General features: G+C 27.1%; 1 protein-coding gene across 1 annotated transcript in view; it reads right to left on the reverse strand.

Annotated features, from left to right (window-relative positions):
* LOC109608706 (uncharacterized) overlaps window positions 1-13,197 on the reverse strand; it is a 29,193-nt gene extending 15,996 nt beyond the window's left edge. Inside the window, exon 1 of the mRNA XM_020025232.2 lies at window positions 11,969-13,197. Coding sequence (XP_019880791.1) covers window positions 11,969-12,586 — 618 coding nt within the window. The 5' untranslated portion in view covers window positions 12,587-13,197. The remainder of the gene's footprint in view (window positions 1-11,968) is intronic.
* Between the last annotated feature and the right edge of the window lie 9,715 nt (window positions 13,198-22,912).

Raw genomic sequence — 22,912 nt, forward strand, 5'->3', positions numbered from 1 at the left:
ATATTATTACTCTTTTAAATTTTTATTTAGATTTTTTAAAATATTTTTTCAATTAAATTTTGATTTTCTTCGTTATTGTTAGCATTAATTATGTGTTAATTTTATATTTATGTGTGAATCTTTCAAAAATAGTTTCTTTATGTTTATCATAAAATTCACAATATATTTTGTCAACTAAGTTTAGATTTCTTTTATCAATATTAAATTAATAATTAAATTAGATATTAATGATTTAAATGTTAAGTTCAAAGTAAACTTATTCATCTTTTTTTTGAAAATTAGAAACGATTGTTTTCATACTTTCAGAAATCTTTGCTTATATTTGGATTACTTTTGTTATTATTAGCATAAGATATAAATCCTCATTAAATTACATGTTAATCTCATTTTTGAAATATTGAAAATATTTTATAAATTACGTTTTTGATTTCTTTCGTTATTTACAACTTAAAAACGAAATTCAATTTTAACTTATCCATTTCTGAAACTAGAATACACTGTTTACGTGTTTCACAACATTTATTTTTCATGCAATTAATGTAATCTTATGTAATTAATTAATTCATTCATAATAAATTTATTAACCATAATTTTTAGACTTATATAATACAGTTTGTTTTTCAAAACATTTTCTTTATATCGTATTAATTATATTATGATTTAGTTATGTTATTATTAAATTACTAATTATTAATTATTGAATTTATAAAATCTGAATCTTTGAAATTTAATATTATTTTTTAAATATTTAAAATATATTACTATGTTTTTAAGACTTTTTATTCTTTATTAATTATTAAATTTTCATTTATTTTATCTTTATTAACTTAAATTTTGTTATTATTAAGTAAATTATTTAAATGTAAAATCGAAACCATTTTTTTTTAAATATTTTGCTAAATACGAGTTCTGTGAACTTAATTTAAAAGTTAATTTTACAATTAGTAAATAATAAAATTTAATTAAGCTTTTTAAAACTACCAATTATCTATGTTGGAAATCAAGAACAAAAAGACATTTTCATTTTAATTTCAAGCGATTCAATAACTATTAAACAATAAAAATAGTAGGTTTACGATCGGCCTCTTATTATTCTAATGAGTACCAAGGGGTAACTAAGTAAAGTTTATAAAGCTAAAATAGAAACTATTGATTATTAATTTGAATGCGACGTGAAAGTTCATTTAAGTGCAATCAGTTACTGATATCCCATTGATAGATTGCACTTTTTAACATTGCATACGAGTAAATACGTTGGTTATGATAAGTCGTTTTGATATGATAGAATCAAAGCATTCAATATGGAACGTGTACAATCGAGAAACATTCTATAAAATGGCGAATGCGCTTAGTAACTTAGTTACAGTTATTAACGGTAATATTTTGAATATTACGTTCATATAGGTACATACCAGACTATAATAATGAAAATTATTATTCAGTTTATAGCAAATATCTGTCATATACAGTTTATTTGTATAATAAAACATATATACGGTGAAGGGAAAGGATAAATGTTATGGCGAATGCGCGTAAATGATGGTTGGTGTTGTGTAATTAAATCTATCGTTTTTAAAATGTCATATATGCGGTATATTTTCAGCGGATGACATTAAAAAACTTCATTGTGCGTAAAAAATCATTTTATTACATTACATTTAATAACCAACCTATAATTGTGTAGGGTGTCCTAAATTGGTTTCCTTTGGCTCTTGTGAGTATTTCCAGAGTAGATTTAAGCTCAACTTTTTAAAATTATTGATTGCTGTAAACTGCATTTTGATATCTCTGATCATTATATATTATTATCATGTGGGAAGTGACTCATACTATATTTAAATATGATATTTGACCAACTATATATATATATATTTGATTTTTTTAAACACATAAAATAGATTAATTTATAAATTTACTTCCTCTTTGTTTCAAAGGCAGTAATATTATTTTTCTCGAGATTTACCATTTATTGTTATATCTTAGCTAAATTCATAATTCAATATATCATTAATCATATATTTTCGAAAAGTTTAATTTTGGATAAATTACGATAAGTTAATGTTAATATATTTAATATATTAATATTATATTTAAGTTAGAAAAAACATATTATCAATATATGTTATCCACTGATAATTTGTTTGAAAATTAGTATTTATGATTTAATTATTACGTGAGTATATGTAAATGTATAATTTGATTTTTAAAACCACAAATAAAATAAATTATCAGTTTCTTCGTCTTGCAGAAACTTACTAAATATATTATTATAAATTATAAAAATAATTCAATATATCAAATTAGATATTATTGGAAAGTTTGATTGCTTGCTAAATTTCCAGACATTTAAAGTTGACGTCTGTGAAATATATTACTTTTCACTACAATTTGGGAAAAGAGTAATTGATCTTTGTGAAAGTGGCCGAACATAATATAACGTGATAAAAACATTCAATATTATTAGCTGTTTCGAAGATTTTCTGTAAATTCTGCACAAAATGTGGTGTTGAAAATCGACGCAATCAAGGATGTCCACGAAAAATCACTCCCAAGATTGTCAAAATTATAAAAAGACGTCAAAGATTCTCGCAAAACTTCAAGAAAATTTCGACATAATTTAATCTACGTGTTAGTAACATTACTATTAGAGAAAAACAGAGCGTTCTGTCTGGTATTTGCAAAATCCCCATTTCCATACTGGAAAACATCATGTTTCCATTTGCCGAGGAAGAGATGCCACATCGTTGGATATTTCAACAAGACAACAATCCTAAACACACGTCTAAAATTATTAGAGTAGTTTCTAATGAAAAACTTAACTGTGCTTGAATGACCATCTCAGTCCCCCAATATAAAGCTTATTGAGCGTCGCATCCGTACAAGAAATATCAAAAGCAAACATGAACAACTTCAAACCATACAGGAGCAATGCCAACAAATTACCGTTACCATATTGCAGACACTGGTAGATTCTATGCCTAAAAGATGCAGTGATAGAAGCCGAAAGTTACGCTACAAAATATTGAAACACTTGAGTTATTGTTAATTTTTTATGAATATTAATAAAATATTCCATATTTTTTTCCAGACCAAATTGATTTTTTATAAAAAAAAGTAGAAACCTGGGAATATAATGATTTGTGATTAATGGACTAATCTTGTAGTAAAATAGATTTGTTCAGATTTGTGACAATTTAGGGAAAACATAAAGAAACATTTGTAACAGGATATATATAGAAAATAATACTTTTCATTGATAACTTTGTTAAGCTACCAAATGTAATATTTGACAAACTTATTATTGATGTATCTTAACCATTAATAATTTGTTTGAAAATTAGTAATTATATCACAATTTTTGGGTGTGTATGAACATAAAATTTGAATAGTAAAAACAAATAAAATAAATTATGAATTGCGTCCCTCATAAATATTGTCATACCTTAGCTAAATACAATTTAATTTATAACAAATTGTTATTGATAATCTGTTTGATAGTTATGGTTTGCGACAATCGACAATTTAAAAACTTGAGCTTTGGACACTTAAGTCAGTTTTCTCTATCTTTTGGAAATACTCCTAACACCCAAAGGGAACTAATTTCAGACATTTTTTATATTTTTGTACGTTATTCTTTTTGTCAATTTGTATGTTAATTAACTACTGTAAATGTAAACAGCGCATAAATCAATGCATTATTAACGCCTTAGTTGGTCATTGCAATTCGATCTGAAGTTTTGAATAATTAAATTTCGATGTTTATTCATAATTAGAAATTTGAATTTACGTCAAATCCGCACGTTATTCAACCGCAAAATAAATTATTAATGTTTAATTAGATTATGAGATTTATAATTACCGATAATATAGTTTTTCGCATCCGCTTGTTGTTCTGTATTCAATTTTATGGAATAATTTTTAAACGGGAGGTTCGTGTTTTTGACACTAAAACAAATTCGTTCCGGCGCAAATAGTTTAAATTGAGTGTGAGGCCAATTTTAAACCGGAACTTTTTAATATGCGGCCTCCTCACTACAACATGCAATTATTTATGTCGACGGAACTGAAAATGGGTAGTTAGCAACTAGTTTTTAATTATACATTTCAACGAAATAATTACTTTAATAGTGTTAAATTTTTATATTCAACCTGACACACGTTTAATTTAACGTCTTTTTAATATTATTAAAGGTACGTCTGAATAACTAAGTTTCAAAATGATCAATTAAAGTTTTAGTGTTGTACTAACGAGCTTAATAAATATTTATTCATAAATCATATGCGATTCATAAATATTAATGAGCCAAAATAAATATATGAACATTTAATCATGAATAATTCGCGAGCACAAAAATATTTTACACGCAGAAATTTTCGTAGTAGTCCGCCAATTTGCCTCACGAAGTTAATCGTTTATAAAATAAGGTCAGCAACAATTAAGCCCCGGCTTTGCGTGACGGGTATGACATACCTATGACTAAATTACTTTTCTGCGTCGAAATATCAATAATTGAATGAAAGATTCGTACGTTGTGATGGTTCAAACTTAAAACTAATCAAACGTAATATTAAGAAGTTTATTTGAAAGTAAGTTTGAGAAAGAGTCGAACGTAGGAAAATTATTTAATAAGGTACCGAAGAAACTTTGATTGATGAATATTTTACCAATGTGAATTCCTTATTTTCAAATATATATATATATATATATATATATATATATATTTGAATATTTTGTTTTTGTAAACAATTGTTTGAAAGTCATTTAAAAAACATATACAAGGAACATATATTGAATGTTTTAATAAATTAAGTAATTACTGTTTGTATTTAATACTAAATTAAATAATTAGAATAAACACTTATTTGAATATTAATTCAAAAGCATGTCGGACAGGATTTTGTTAATATTTTATCACAATATATTCTTAAATTATTATGATTTTGTTTTTAATATTTGTTTTGTTTTTTTTTTATAAAATTAAAGGAATAAATATAATGTAAATTCGGAAAATGTTATTTGAATGATAATTTAAAAACAAATTGAACGTAGAGAATAAAAGAACAGTTATTGATTATTAATTTTAATTAATTTAATTATATTTTATAAAGTTAAAATAAATCTAAATATTTATATTCAGAAATAGTTGTTTGAATATTTTACCACCATATTAATTGATATAATACATTTTTATTCGCATTTTTCAAAATTAAAATATAGAGTTGTTTAAATGTTCAAATGTAAACTGAACAGAGGAGAGAAATTTTCAATCCATATAATATTTTTTGTTGAATATTTAAACACTATATATTCTTAAATTAATATATTTTTATATTTATTATTAAAGTAATAACTTTAACCACCATATTAGTTTTTCGTCTTCAGAAACAGTTGTTTGAAAGTTAATAAAAAGAAATTTGAACAGAGGAAGAGAAATTTGCAATGCATATTACACAGAATATACACTTAAATTAATGTATTATTTTTATTGTTATTATTATTATTATTATTATTATTATTATTATTATTATTATTATTATTATTATTATTATTATTATTATTATTATTATTATTATTATTATTATTATTATTATTATTATTATTATTATTATTATTATTATTATTATTATTATTATCTTATAAAGTTAAAGTAATAACTAAAAGATAAATTAGGAAAAGGCTAGACTATTCAAAAGTATATGAAACATATTGTAAAATGTATGATAACACCATATTAATTAAATTATCACATTTTTATTATCTTTCAAAGTTAAAATGTGTAGTTGTTTAAATGTTATATCAAATGTAAACTGAATATAGAAAAATAAATTAATTTAAATTAATATATTTTTATACTTATTATTGTAAACAGTTATTTGAAAGATGATTCAAGCTGAACAGAGGAAGAGAAATTTAGAGTGCATCGAATATTCTTTATTAATTAATATTATACACTATATATTCTTAAATTAATATATTTTATTATTATTATTTTACAAGTTAAAGTAATAAATAAAAAGTATATTAAAAATTATTTCTTCATCCTTATTTTAAAGAGTAAAAACATAAATAAAATGTAGATTGGCAAAAAGTTGTATGAGTAACATTTCAAAAGTAAAAAACATTTATTATATGTTATCAATAATTTAATTAAATTAATACCTTCTTTATTGTTGTTCTATATCTATAACTATATCAAGAAAGAGTTGTTTAAATGTTAATGCAAGACAACGTTGCATATATGAAAATAAATTGTATTGAAGAATTTTTTATAGGTGAATATTTTATCACTTAAATTTACTATACTCTTAAATGAATAGTCTTTTATCCTTTTTATTTTAAAGTAACAAGTAAATTATGAATATGGAAACAGTTGTTTGAATGACAATGCAAACGTACAATAACCACGGGAAGAGAATTTTGTGATGTAGTGGAGAATTTTTTATTGGCATATATTTTACTCTCACATTAATTAAATAAATGTATTTTTTTTTTGCTTTATAAAGTTAAAGTAAAAATTATATTCGAAATGAGTTCAAAAGCACACTGAACACAGTAAGAATATTGTAAAATGCATGAAAAAATATTTATTTTATTTTTATTTTATCATTACATTAATTAAATGGATATATTTGTATTTTATTAATCTAATTAATCTAATTTAACATAACAAATATGAGTACAGAAACATAACTAAAATTCATATAACAGTTGGGCTGAAAAGTTCATAGGCTAGCATAGATCCTGTCCGAAAATTAAAAAATTAATTTTCCGGTCTACGAAACACTCCTCTGCGAGCTGAATTTTTTATTGATGAGCCACCTTTTGAGGTTTGGGAAGAAATAATAGTCCGATGGTGTTACGAATAAGGTGGATGGGGAAGCAATTGGAGCCTTAAATCGATGCTCTTGTGTGCCGGCGTATTGTCTTGTAAAAACAATTTTTTTTCGCTTCATATGAGGCCGTTTCTCACCGATTTCGGACTTCAATCGCTCCAATAATGCACAGTAATACTCGCTGTTAATGGTTTTTCCTTTTTTGAGGTAGTCCACAAAGAGTATGCCATGACAATCCCTTCGGAGGGACTGCCGCTACGGACTACGGCAGTGGAGTTTTCGGCCACCATGAAACTCTCGAAACCAATATATTACGGCGTAATCTGAAGGAACATTAGCCCTATAATATTTATCCAAGTTTTCTTTTGTTTCCTTCGCCGTTTTGTCTCTCAAAAAATAATGTTTTATGAGAGAAGGAAAATGCCATGATGCCAAACACGTAACCGAAAATCAGCTGTCAAAACAAAACTAAGGGATGTATCACGCTGAAATTTGACATGTCGGCCTAAATATGAATGGGCTATAAGGCATATTTAGGCAGCGTATTTTGGTAGTCAAGGTGGTTACTTTTTAGCCCAACTGTTATATTTATCATTATTTGAGAAAATGAGTATTTATAAACAATTGGTTAAACGTGAATTCAAAACCATATCACAATGATGTACGTTTAGAAATAGTTGTTTGAAAAACAATTACACTTTAGTTATAAAGTAATTGTGAAAATGTCCAATTCGTAAATGGAAATATGAGATTTGTAAACGTGAACATAACATAGAAATATAACAGTAAAATACAAATTTAAATAGTTCCTGCAATTCGATCCTGATTTTATGATCATTCGACCGTCCGAATCGAACTTGTTATTAAAATTGGAGGCACAATTAACGCCACACCGTATTTAAATCCAACAATATAGTCGGATTGATAAACATTTCAATTAAATCGGGGATTACATTTTGCAGTTTATATTTTCCTGGATTCTGTTCGAGGATTTGAATGGGATTAATGCATACATCAATCATGGCTGAACGCTAATGAGAAAATACGGCTTCCCGTTGCTACATCTACTCAACTCACAGTACATTTTTTATTTACCCGTCTGTAAATCCTACTTGCTTTAAATCATATTTAGTTGGTTTTTTTCGTTCAAAACTGTTTTCAGGTAAGTTACTTCATCTTTTTGCAAAAGTTTAAATTACCGGTAATTATTCTACATACATATTTGGCACTTTTAAAATTAAACATCCACATACCTTTTTTATAACTAACTATAATGTTTCATAATGAAGAAAATCGAAATACTTTTTTCTTTAAAGACTCACCTGAAAAAAATTCAGTCATCAAATTTAAATTTGAAAAATTGTTTTTTATCATATTCCTAAATTTGTTCTAAATAATTTTTATTACATAACGAAACAATACTAATATTACTGCGTGTTATCTTCTTGTCACGCCTTACTTTCGACACTACTTAATATTTTTAAAACTATTAAACTTTTTATATTGTTTTCACAATTTGGAAAAAAGTACTCTATTTCTGTTTTCATTTTCATACTATACAAAATCAATTAAACTACAAACATATTATAAAATAACCTCAGATTGTATTTGTTGTTTGTCTTTGTAGATAGAAACTGATACAATTAAAATAATGTAGGAAAATACCCTATAAGAAATTTAACCTAATTCAATCTAATTTTATTCTTTACAAAATTGCGTAATTTTTATTTTTCAGTGGACAAGAAATATAATTCAGGATTACCAAGACCGAGAGAAACAAGAAGAGATGGCTTAGAACTAATTCAATATAATTTTATTCTGTAAGAAATTGTGTATTTTTTAGTTTTCAGTGGACAAAATTATTACTTTTTACATAATACTTTCTCTAAATGTAAATCGATTATTTACTAGCGGTTTTTGCTCATTCTAATTATTTAATCGCTGGTCAAAGTGAATAAGGAAAATTATAATACAGGTTACCAACACCGAAAAAAAAAACAAGAAGAGATGGCGAATTATTAAAAAAATTAGAGAAACTGGCGTGGTGGCTAATAGAAGTGTGAAGTCTTGCACTGTCTAAATTTAATAATATTTAGTCGATAGGCTGATATTGAAAATGCCAAATCGATGTATAGCATAATTATTACAAATAACATAATAATAAATATTTGGATATTCGGTTGATATTATTATTTTAATTTTTGAAGGGGTTGTAACATCATTTTCCAATATATTTTTATTTAATTAGTAAAAAACACTTGTTTTTATTAATTCATTATATTTTCACATTAGTTTTTTGGTTTCATTTCAATAATTTAAAAATATTTAGGAGTTTTCTAAACACTTTGACTGTGTTTATTGTATCCTATAAAATCAAAATAACACTGAAGTTATTGTGAAAACTAAACTGTAAAATCAGCATATTACACTGTTTATTCCACGATTTATTTAGTTTAGTTGATTATAAAAGTATGATTTTTAAATTAATTAGGTTTATTTTCACTCTAATCCATTTTGTTCCTTTTCTGACCGTTCGTTGAAGTCGAAATGAAAATAAAAAAAGTTACATAATGTTAATGGACCACACTATGTGTACCAACTTAAATGATAATAAATATTTCATGTCAATCACTGAATGTTCATTAAAACGTTTCAACTGACTCAATTAAAACGATATATCGATTTAGGTATGCGTATCTTTCCATGCTGTCGCCATAGATCAATCTCGGTAACGGGTAACCATGCGAATACGAGGCGTGGGCCGTTAATCTTTTAAAGCCGTGCATTTTAATTAAACCTCGACCGAGAAGAGAAGGCATTTGTCGGAAGAAACACGTTTGCATAACATTAAATACAAGTTTGTAATTTTCACTTTAGTGCGTTGTTAACATTGTTACAACAAGTAACATCTTCTTAAACGAAACTATTAAATTAAAAAGAGTTTCTTTGACATAAAGTTGGGATCAATCGTGGAACACGAATGAACCGATTAAGCCACACATGGTCGTCAACAACGGTAAAAGTGAAAAGCCAAACAAATCTAAGTGAGACACGGCACCCCTAACCTCAAACCACATCAATCATCATTAGCACACCAGCATTACCTTGTATATATAAAATACCATAACAGATTGTGTTTAATAAAACATTGTCGGTTTGTTGGGCGTTCAGTTGGCAAACAGTTTTTATTGTTCTTACTTGAAATGGCAGTGAAAGAGTTGTGCGTATGTTAAATACAAACAAACGTCGTTGGCCCAACAAACTAACACAGTGGGTGAAAATCAATTTATTAACTTTCCTGAGTCCAACAATTTGCTTATTCATGTTTATTTTCACTAATATATTACCGATGATATAACTTTTTAATTTGTAATTACATGTAGTTTGTTAGTAAAGCAGTCAACACAGTAAATTGTTTTAATCGCAGTCCTGATTGGTTGTCAGTTAATCAACTGTTCGTTACTTCCTCGTTCTTTTGAAATTAGTTAATTAACAATACTTTCGTATAGAAACCAACAGTGCGACAGGCCATCGATCGACTTTTTACGGGAGCAAACAATGCCGAGTGGAAATTAGAGTCGATATCGTTTGTGCTGACAATTAATCGACGTATACGGGTCCCATGTTTGTTTGATTATGTGCGAAATTGTATCCCATTCATCGTGTCAAACTAGGAAGTCCTCAATTACTGGTCCAATTATTTTTCAATCAAGCCCTTCGATAAAGATCGACAAGATGGCGTCGCTCGTCGAAAACTAATTACAGAAAACTGCACGTTTATCTTCTCAAGTATCGACGGCTATATTTTTTAATAAGTAAGTTTATTAATAATATAATTGGAATAAAAAACCATTTTTTTATGGCACGATATTAAACAAGACACTTTCTTGAATTACATAGATATTTGGATTTTTATGTTATCATATTCGATTTATTGTTGTTGGGGGATATTTGCCGAAAATTTGTCGAGGTGCTGCGAAGGCCAGGAAATGGAATTACCGCACGCCAAAACGTCCAATTATGAATCACAAAAGGGCCGGGCCGTTTTTACGAGACATTGATAAAAAGTCGATATCAAATATCCTGTGTCGGGCTGTTCGCCAGTGCCGACCACTCCATCACGATTAAGCGCAAAAGATGTTGGCATCTAAGAGGCCGTGGCCGCTCGTTCCGGAATGGCGTCTAGAACGGTCTCCGAATGAGACTTATGCCTCATTAATTTGAAAAACTCTCCGAGGAGTTTGTTTGGATGAATGGAGGCTGTTGCATATTTATGTCTCGGACGTAGATGGAGAAACTGGCTAAATGGAAGCATTAATGAATGTCTTTCAGTCCGTAACTGGATACTATTCATAATTAAAGAGAATTAATAAAAGAAACTTGACTTGCTCTTTAAATTATGGCACTGAAAAGAAGAAGTAGGCGAAATAACTTGTGTTTTTTCCAGTTATATTGCCTGCTAAACTTTTAACGTAGGCAAAATACGTTTATTGAAGTCGAAGTGAAACTTCAAAATCTAATTTAGAGGACGTGTTACGACCTGAATGATACCCTTGCCAGAATTTGTGAATAATGCTTCCGAATACATCCTAAACTGTTTATTTGACGTACATAAATATTCTTTAAATTCAGCAGCATTTTAAAATTTATTCAAACTGTGTCTATTGAACACGATAAATTCTACGTTAAAAAATGTCAAACATCTAAGAATAACGTAAAACTAAAAAGAACATTCCGGATTGAAGTTTCCTCCATGTCAATATTTGCGTCGGAACACATTAAATTAAAGCGCGAAGGCATCTTTGTTGACTATATTTACTCTAAAACGTTTTACCTGTAAAACCGTTTGGTGTGTCGTGGGCTCAATTTCGTTCGCAACTTGCCCCCAATATTAGCGAGATGGCTGTCTCAATGATATATAATCGATAATCTAACCAACTAAGCAATCAACGATAAGTTTTATGTCCTTTGGGCGACCTTCAACGTTGGCCCACTCAAGGGCCGTAAACTTTCCGTCAGCGCACCGAGTTTCAACCCGTCCAATACATTTATATAATGATATAATTACGAATTAGATTGAACGTGAAATGAATAATGAGCAGAGCAAAATAAGGGGAAGCAAAGTGGTGCAAACCTCGGAAAAGGGGTATTCCAAGCTGCCGAAAACCTCCTTGTCGTACTCGGTGTAGTACGACGTGTGGTTTTCCCACTGTTTATCCTTGATCTCGAAGTTGCAAATATGGTTGCATCTGTCCAACACCCCACCTTCCTGGGGCTTCTCCATCTCCTCCACTTGACGGACGAAGCTGCATCTCCTCTCCAACTTACTGTCTTCTGGTATGAAAATTTGTGGCAGCTGCACTTGTTGATTAAGCGTCGTGGTTGAATGTAGGGGCAGATGATTGTGTTGTTGCACCAAGGTGCAAGGGGTAAGGGGCATAGGGGGCTGATGATTTTGCACGGGTATGGATATGGATGGACTCTCCCGGATGCGAGCCCTCGGCTCCTTGAGATAGTTCGAAGTGCTGTGCCGCCTCTCATGTTGCTGCGGAGGCTTCAGAGCACCTCGTTCCACCCGGGATAGTCTAGGAACTGCTGGATCTGTATAATTGTGGAACTGTTTGGCCTGCGGCTGCTTCGGAAGTAAATCCGAAGCCTTCTGGTTCTTTAGTTGCTGTTGCTTTTTGTTCTGTCGTTGTTTCTGGCGAGCTTGACGTGAAGCCAAAGAAGCGCCCCCTGCTGCCGCGTACATAGTCTTAATGGTGGATTAAGTGGATAAACGAACACGCACGACGACTAACGGCCGGTGCCGATCATTTGTTGAACCATCTGCTTTTTTATATCTTCTTTTTGTACTTGCTTGGTTTTATATTATAACTTTTCTTTTGTTTTGTATACAGAATAAAAAATATTGGAAAGCACCGGGTTGAACAGAAACCTTTGTTTATTGTATATAAGCTCAATCCTTCTTTGGTTTTTGATTAGACTTGTGCGTAATTTAGCATAAAAATAACTTTGTACTTAATCCATTGTACAAACTTTTTTTGATTATTGTTTTATATACAAAATACTTAACAAAATATGATTGTTTTAATGACATGTGACGAGTAATTGAACTAGTTCTTATATCGGATTGTTTTTCATTTTTAATTTTATTTTTGTGAATTTTACTGTGTTTCTTTTATGCTTCAACATTTTATTCAGACAGTTTAATAATAGTTCCAACATTCTAACAATAAATTTCTAAAAATACTACAAAATACTTTATTAAATATAAAATTCACTATAATAAACAATTTATTCAGATATACATTTAACAGTTATTTAACAATTCGGCGTGACTAAACAATAGGCTTTCTATTTATTTATTTATTTATTTGTTTATTTATTTATTTATATTGTCTTTACGGATAAACTAGAAAATATTGCTATAATATTGATTTAGTTTTGCTTGTGTTTATGTTGAACACATTTTTATTTATTTATAATTCCTTTCGTTCATTGTTTTTAATAAGAAACAGTAAAAAAATTGCCTGTGTTGTTTATGTGTGCTTTTGTATGGATCCATTGTAACATTAATTGGGATAATTGGGAAATATGTTGAAGAAGTTTGGCGAGAGGAAGTACGAATAGGATTTTAGGGAGTGGTCGTAATTTATTGACGCTGAAAAGAAGAAACAGGTGTTTTGAAGAAGGGTTAAGCATAATCCTTTAGATAGACAACTTATTATGTAAAATCATGCCATAAGTTCAAAGAGGTGCGACATGCGGGCAAGCTGTGAAGTTATGAAAAATGTTTGAGTAGTCGTGCATAATGTTTACCATAATCTAGTAACAACTACCGTCGTATTTTCTAACATAAGTTATGATACAGTTTTAAAAAATTAAGTTATTTGTTACTTACAGGACAGTGACGTCATAATGTCAGGAAATTATACACAAAAATAAATTTATCATGAGTGCTGTAGGTAAAATAAATTGCCGCAATATACTTGTACGAATGGAAAATTTTGTTATGCACAAAACAATAAAAAAACATGCATAGATCGGTAATGAAAATTTCACTCGACGTTTTAATAAATTTTATATAAAAATATTTTTTATTTTTTTAGTTGTCTCTCGGTGGAATTTCAGATTTAGTACTTCCAAATTACACAATTCAACATAAAAATTCAACTAAAAAATGTCTAGGCTAAAATTAATTAATAAATTTAAATTTGATATGCATCTAAATTATTTTTGCAAAATTAGAAAATTTTACAGTGCACAGAACAATAAATACATGCAAGCATCAGCAATAAAAATGTTTATATGGGATTTCGTTCGACGTTTTAACTAATTATTTCCTTCTCCAGTGGATCACTTCATTATGTACCTCCTAAATTACCTAACCGACGTAAAAAAAAACAATGAAAAAATATCTAGGCTAAAATTAATTTACCTTTTTCATCTATAATCATCGATTTAGGTATTAATTCAATTGAAAACAAATCGCCGCATTTTCCATAAAATTTAGCGCATCGTTTTACATAACACAATCCCTTCTGGTGTTGCATTTACGCCGCATAAAATAATTAAACGGACCACCATAAATGGTCTTAAACGTTTACAACGCCGCAAATTTCGAAATACAATTTTGGTTGCGTTTACCGTTAAAGTCGGGCGAATAAATATTTTTAAAGCTTTCCGTAATGCCAAGCTTTGTTGATGTAGATATTTTATTATATATCTTTTTTTTAGCAGTGAAAAGTCCGCACCCTCGGAAACACACCTCTCGCATGACATAAGGCCACGCATAAACATTTATTACACAATTACATTAAAAATACCGTTACAATGATCCTTATAACAGTTTATCGAATATATAATAAGAAAATAACTGGATGCACCATAAATAATTGAACATTTATCAAGGTGTATTATTTAAACGGATTAATATTCAAGTTGTAACGAGTTTCAACGTAAACGACGCGTTTAATACCGTGCTCAAAGTTTATAATTGCGTGATATATTAATGACTTCATTACGTGGTAGTTTTTAACACATTTTCACCAGTAAATTATGGATAGATCTAGTTTAAATGTGTCAATGTTATTTGCATGTTGTTTAAGAATTTGTTTACAAGGTAATTACATCATGACAAAATTAGTTTATTTATTTATATAAATTAATATTATAAATAAAATTAGAAAATAAATGGTATTCTAGAAAAAGTTGTTATGTGTTAAGACTGTTAAAAAGTAATATTCCAATTTATCTTTTTATTGATTTATTTATATAAAAATTTAGTCAAATTTTAAATGAACTTACAAGATAGTTACATCAATCTATATGTGGCTTTATGGTGATAATTTCAAACAGTAAGTAAGTGGCTATTATTCTAACAATCATAAACCTAAATTCAAAAGGAATCAATACAATAATGATACTTAATGTAACTTCACTTTTTCATATGCTGAGTTAAAAGTAAATGATATTCTAGCGGAATCTTGTGTTATAACTTTATAATGGAATATTCTAATTAGATGTTTTTATTGATTTAGTTAAATAAAAATAAAGAAAAATTTTAGAAGAGTAAGTTAGGTTAGGTCATCTTGGGTGCGATATTTTAGTAGCAAATTCAACTAATAATATTCTAACAGCCGTAAACCTACATTCAAATAGAATCACTGTGTTTTAACTAGTTAAATTAAAAGTGTATGATACTTTAACATAATGTAGAGTTATAACTTGTAAGGATTTTTTTTTCATTTAAATAAAAGTGGAGTAAAAGTCTTAGAGTAGGTTAACAGTGCTTATTAAAAAGTGATATATTATTTATTGTACTAGCGACAAATTTAAGTGATAAATGTTTATGGATCATTTTAAAAGCTGTAGATTTACTTTTAAATAACATCGACGCAAAGTGGTACTAAAAGTACAGCATTGTTTTTATTAATTATTCAAATATTCAAATAATAAATAATTATCAATATTCTAATAACCGTAAACCTAAAATTTAAATAGTACAGTATCGTACTTAAAATTAAGTATGCAATAAAAATTGTGTTTTAACTAGTGTAATTAAAAACGTATGATATTTTAACATAATGCGCGTTATAACTTTCGTAATAAAATATTCATATTAATTTAAATAAAAATGGAGTAAAAGTCTTAGAGTAGTACTTACTAAGAAGTGACGTCATAGTGTATTAGGTGTATTTAGGTGGTAAATTTAAGTAATAAATAATTATAGGTATCATTTTAAACTCCATAGATCTAAATTTAAATAAAGTAGATATAAGGTGTCAATCAAAAGTAAATAGTGATCAATATTAATCTTTAATTATTCAAATTAAATATTATATCATTAAATTAAGTATGCAATTTCAATTATCCTTAAACTAAATAAATTAAAACTAAATGATATTTTAACACAATATATTATAACTTTTATAATAAAATATTCTTATTATTTATTTAAATAAAAATGCAGTAAAAATCTTTAAGAGTAGGTTAGGTGTGTTTACTAAAATATGACATCATCTTGTATACGGTATTAAGGTGGTAAATTCATGCAATAAATAACCATCGATCATTTTAACAAACGTATTATAGATCAAAATTCTGAGATGTAGTACTTGTAGAGGAAAATTCAACTATAAATAGTTCAAATATAACAAAATGTTTGTTAAAATTAATTAAATTATTGTTATTCTAACAGAATCTATCTATTTATCTGTTATAAAGTATTATACTAATCATTTTATTTCGAATTACCATAAAGTGGAATAAAATTCTATAATAATAGGTTAGGTTTGTTTAAAAGAAAGAGATATATTCATGAGTATTCATACTATGAGGGCAAATTTAAATAAAATCAAAAAGGCACTTAACCTTTTAATAAGATGAATTGAATCAATTTCTGTTTTTGATTTAATTAATTAAATTGTTTTCACTAAAGAATGATGTCATTTTTTATAAAATATTATGGCGGTATATTCAAAAGATACAAAACCATCGATCATCTTAATAGCTTTGAACGTAAATTCAAATAAAATCAATATAAAATAAGTATACGACATGAATTATTATTTAACTTTTTATAAAAATTTGTGACAGAACATTGCATTACTTTATACTGTATTTCGTATTGAACAATACATAATTAGTAATTATTACATGGATCAATGTTAACGGATTACAGTCCTTCAAATGTGTATTTACATTGTAATGTAGTTGCTGTTGTCCTAGTTCTCGAACTCGATTTTAAATCGCAAGTAATAAAAGCAACTTCTGATCCAACTAAGCCAATTTTCCGTCACCGACACAACATAATTGGGTCACAAGTAAATACCATTATCCGTTCGACCGTTAAATAAGAAGCCACAGGTTGGACGGGAGTCCGTGGTGGTTTATGCAACGTACAAAATGGAATTTAGAGCGTCCCGGTACAAGGATACGTGTTCTAATGAAAATGGAAAAAAAGGAAGGAAAAACCGTAACCGAGATGAAACGGGAGAGGCGGGATATCGATGAAGAAGGAACGATCTAACGGCATATTTGAATTGACCCAGTGCCCTTTGACATTCAGCTGCATCTCGACCGCGTTTCGTCGGCACTTCATAAAACGGTTTATCAAAAACGGTTTATTAACATAATATTTGTCGCCGTTCCAATGCTAATTGCGTCCTCCGCATGTCGAGATATGCATTTTAATAATTGAGTTTTTAATATGCGTCCGCGTACGGAATAAATTTTCGGTTTCATGCGGATTTTGCACGTTGTTATTTTAATTATTCTGAATCTGGATTTCGAATGGAAATAACCATTAAAATAATTGCTGTGGGATTAAGTCGATGCGAATGCGTTTTTATTCTCGGTCTGATTTGATGTGTTTGCGTAAATCCGAACGGATAAATTTTTTATGAGATTTTCAAAAATGACATACTATTTACATACGAAATTCGTCATTGAATCGCGGTCATATAAAAACTAAATTAACATTTAACAACGCATTATAAATAAACACCAGTTTTTGTCAGTAATGTCATAATTATCAGTATTTATCGTAAATTATAACCCTGAATGTCAAAAACGTGATTTAAAAAACAAAAAAAATATATTTGATAATATATATATATATATATATATATATATATATATATAAATTGTATACTAAATCATCTTCTAAACTTCTTTATCGTAAATTACATTTGACTATTCTAAAATAAAAAAATTACACGTTAGAATTCAAATATTTTCCAAATACGATACGTTACACCAATCAAATATTAGATAGTTATGACGTGACTGATCATCGAGGTCATAGAAAATATTCATCCTTGTATTGTATCATCAGTTATAATAAATAAAAGTTTTATAAAAAGTTAGTCCTTTACGCAACCATCTGAAGTACATCAATCTTAACAGAATAATAATTTAATATTTAAATCTTATATTTAATTTTAAAAAAATAATAATTTCGAAAGCTACTATTTCATATTGGCACAGGAAATGCTTATTATTTATAATTTTTTTTGATACAATTTTTAATAACATAACTAGATAGAAAAATGACGAATTTCTTATTTTAAAAAGATATAAAGTTACACAAAAAAGTAGCAATTTTCCGTTAGTTAACAAACATTTTACTATTTCAATAAGTTTATGTAAAAATAAGTTATGTTAATGTAATTTTTTTCTAAATTAAAAATTTATTAATTATTTAAAAAGTAAGTAATCAAATTTCTTCCGCATCAAATTTATGAATTTATAATTTACCTAAGTAATAATAGATAAATAAAGTTGCCCTAAGATTTTATATACCACTTGGCAAAATTAGTTTTTAATATACGACGGCTTGATCAATTTGTCAAAATTTAATTTGTCTTTTAAATATTTTCTCTAAATTTAAAATAATTATTCTAAAATTTTAATTACTGACTGAAACATTATTTATATTCACTGAATTCAATATTTTAAAAATGTTATTTACAAACCAATGAATATTTTATATTTTATGAACATTAACAAACGTAACAAAGTTTCTACAATTTCAGAACTAATGTAAACAGTGCACCACAGCGTCGGTTTAATTAATAATTATGTTTACTAAACTGCTACATCATTATTTACAAATGAGCAATTTTGAATTCGAGATAAATCATATTTTTAATTGTAAATTAACTTATAGGTGTCTCTTGTTAAAAACAACATGTGGAATTATAACAATAACAGAATTTTAGTTCTGTAATAAATTTACTAATTACTCGTATTATATTTAATAAAATGATAATGGTATATTTGTACAGAAACTATAAATCAATATATGATTAATGGTTGATAATTTTATTATTAATTATTTAATTAATTTAATTATTTAATCATAAATTAGAAATTATTTTTTTATATATTGTTAATTAAATTAATTATAAATAAAAAATTACAAACATGTTGAAATCTATATTGAATAGGGAGTAACAAATTTTTCTAAATATAATTTTATTTAAAAATTCTGTTTACAAAATGACGGATTAATATGAGTTAATTATTTAAATGTATTCAAAGTTTCAAGTTGTGTAAATTGCCATAAAATTTTAAACATCATTTAATTGTTGCAATTAGGTCGTTTTTATTATACGTGTATCTTACTAACTTATTTATATCAAAATTAAAGATATTTTGATAACGTAGTAAAATAGAAATATGTAAATAAAGTAGACCTCTTTTTAAAGTTGATACAAATGGATTTTTAATTTTACTTTATTGTTAGATTTACATTAGAAAAAGACTGTTGACGGTATATAATTTTAGACACGCCATACCTTGTTTAAAATGCTGTTATGCGGTAAATATTTTGTTAAAATGTCATATTGCTTGATTTTTCAATATTTTCAAGGTTTTAGATCCTTTGTTGCTAACTATATTAATAATATATTTTTTGGACAGTATAATATTAACTTAACAATGTCCATATACATTTTTATATTTATTTTAAAATCAAATTTTCGGAATTAAATATAGAACAGTATGGATTAACAAATCAAATAAATTATTTTATTTCCATATTTAAATGAACAACATAAAACAGGCATTATATTCATTATTTTAATTATTGACCATGTTACTATTTCATTGAGCCCTTCGACTGATAGTTGCACCTCCTACATTCTCCATTCAAAGATCATTGTTTTCAAATTTATTGCAAAAATTAACATTAAAATTTAAAGTTAGTTGTTTGAAATTTGTTACGCTGTTAACTATTGTATTGAAAAATAATTGATTTTTTGCAATAGCAATTATTTTATTTCATTATGTTATTTTTTGCAATAAATTAAAGAAATATATTATGTAAATCTAAATAATTCCTCCACCTCCCATTAAAAAAGTGCGAGTTATATATTACTCGAACAGGGCTCAATGTAGGAATGAATTGTTTTCGCTGCATGATGTCATTTTGTAATTTAAAATTGATATGTTACAAAATTATTTAATTAATAATTAGTTTAATAATGCCCGTTAAATGATCAGTGTATCATTTAAATCGGGAAATAAAATATTATATACAAAAAATATTTCCAAAATTTTTAAAAATGCAATTTTCTCTTTCTAAAACGTATAAAACCGAAACTAGCACATGTAGAATAATTAGGACGATTATAATCTACCATATTCTTATTTAACCGGAAGCAATAACATTTTTGAATAGAACGTGAAGAGATCTTTCAAATGAGTTATTCAATTGTTACTTGAAGGGGGTTAAACGTAGGGATAAAATTTATACGTTGCTCACATTTTACTTTATTCGTATCTACTATATTTTAATAATGTAATAGGTACGAATAAAATCGATTAATCTGTTCTTTCTTCTTGAACTAAAGTTATGTAGCTTTTATCTTTGATATATAAGTGAATAAAACCGGAATCAGCATATGCAGAAGGTCATAATTAATCATATTCTTTATTAACATTTTAAATGACTGATTACAAACCCATACTTTTCATTTAAATTTTTTGGAGTTGAATACTTAAAAGCATACAATGTATGAAATTTTTACATTGCACGATGTTACATTATAATCTAAAATTGATGTGTTTCAGGATATTTTATAAATATGTTATGCTCAATTAATTAAATAATGGAATAATCAAATTTATTCCATTATTTCTATATTGTGCGCTTAAAATGAAAATATAAAAATCTTTTAATTACAAAAATAATTTTAATATTTTTCAAAAATTAAGTAGTTCGAATAATACCGATACGTCTTTTTGCCCCTATTCTAAAGTTGTGCAGTTGTTTATATCTTTGGTAATAAATTTAATTCTAAAAAGGAATAAAACACAAACACAAAATAGCACATGCAGAATTGCGAGGACGATCATAATCCATCATATTCTTAAATAAATTACCCGAGCCATGTCCTTGATTAACCCGATTCGGTGCGCGTTTCCGCGCGCTTTAATCCTTCCAGGAGCGATAAAGAAAAACATTCCCTCTTGTCTTAGATTCTCTCCGACATTTCCGTATCAAGTCTCGTTAATCCTGCGCTTCCGGGTGATGTTGACTCTACTGATATCAAGACTCGGAATCAGTCTCAGTTTGTGGAGTCCTTCGCCAATGCGACCGTTAAACGGCGAACGAGGGTGGCGGGTACTATAAAACGAGTCGTAACATAGCAAAAACGGCCGATTTGGCATCAACTTTATTTACTTATACAATCTTTTTTGGCATTTAAGGAGGCATACGGCGACCATTAAACCTGGGATAAGCACCGTTACGTTGCTGGTACAAAACTGTTACGGTCTTCGTGCAAATATGCTCCGGTGCGTGAAAATTTCATGGGGTTTTTCTATACATACCAAACGTCAACGCAAACAAATTGAATTTTTATTATACAAATATTACTTTAAAATGGTTCAAATATTTGATTACGTAACTATGTATGGTTCAGCGTCAGACCAATTATATTTCTGGGCATTTTTTATATTCACAAAACTTATTTTGTTAAAATAAATTTATGAAATAATGTCTGATATATTTTAAAATATCAGCAAATAAATTTTAACACAAAATGTCATCTGATTTTAATGTTATAACTTAAATCTAATTTAAAAAACAACTTAAATGTTATAGACTATATCCAGTTAATAATCATTTAATTTTTCGGAGTAATCCAAATAATAGATTTTCAATCTCATTTAAAACAAAAATTCGAAAATTTTAATTACAAATTAAATATTATACGAATAAATTTTAAAACATAAAGTGCAATGAGGTCGTAAAAGATCCCCTACCCCACTGATAAATTTTGAATGTAACAAGATATGGACCTCGATATCGACAATTTGTTCAAATTGGCCGGTATATATCAAAATTCATAAAAAATGTGCATATTCATAATTATCTTATTTTTCAAGAAATTCAGAATTATCAATATACATAATATATAATTTTTTTAACAAATTTGGCATATACCCATTCAGTGGTGTACTTATTTTTTCAAGACCATTTTATTAGTTAAAATCAGGTATGAGTTCATTATTAAAAAATTTGATATTTCTATAAAAAAATTGGTATTACAGTTTATTTTTAAAATTTTTCAGAACTATCTCTTTCATTTAACTTAATTTATAAAACAAAAATTAAGATAAAATAAGAAGAAATTATTTTAAACCTGATGTTAAAATTAAATTTGTCTTACTTCTTTTAGAAGAAATTTTATATTTTACAATAGTTGAGAACATAATTTCAGAAAACTAATTGTTTATTGGTATAAAATTAGTATTATTTGCTCAAACCAAAACTGAATTTTTATTTTATCTTATTTATATTTAATTTTGTTACTCAATATACTGAATTTTTAAAAATAAAGTAAAAATTTCATTTAATTTTTATTTCATTTAACAACAAAAACAAATATATTTACTAATAACAAATCAATAATCAATTTATTTGGTATGTCTATAAATAGAGGTGTAATTTAGCGTAAAAATACCTAAAAATAACGCATATCAACAAGTTATGGTTTATAAATAATTACTTTTTTTGTATTTGTTAATACTTCAATTATTTATTTTTTATTCAATTAGGCCT

This window comes from Aethina tumida, chromosome 1 (genome assembly GCF_024364675.1).
Source record: "Aethina tumida isolate Nest 87 chromosome 1, icAetTumi1.1, whole genome shotgun sequence".
NCBI lineage: Eukaryota > Metazoa > Arthropoda > Insecta > Coleoptera > Nitidulidae > Aethina > Aethina tumida.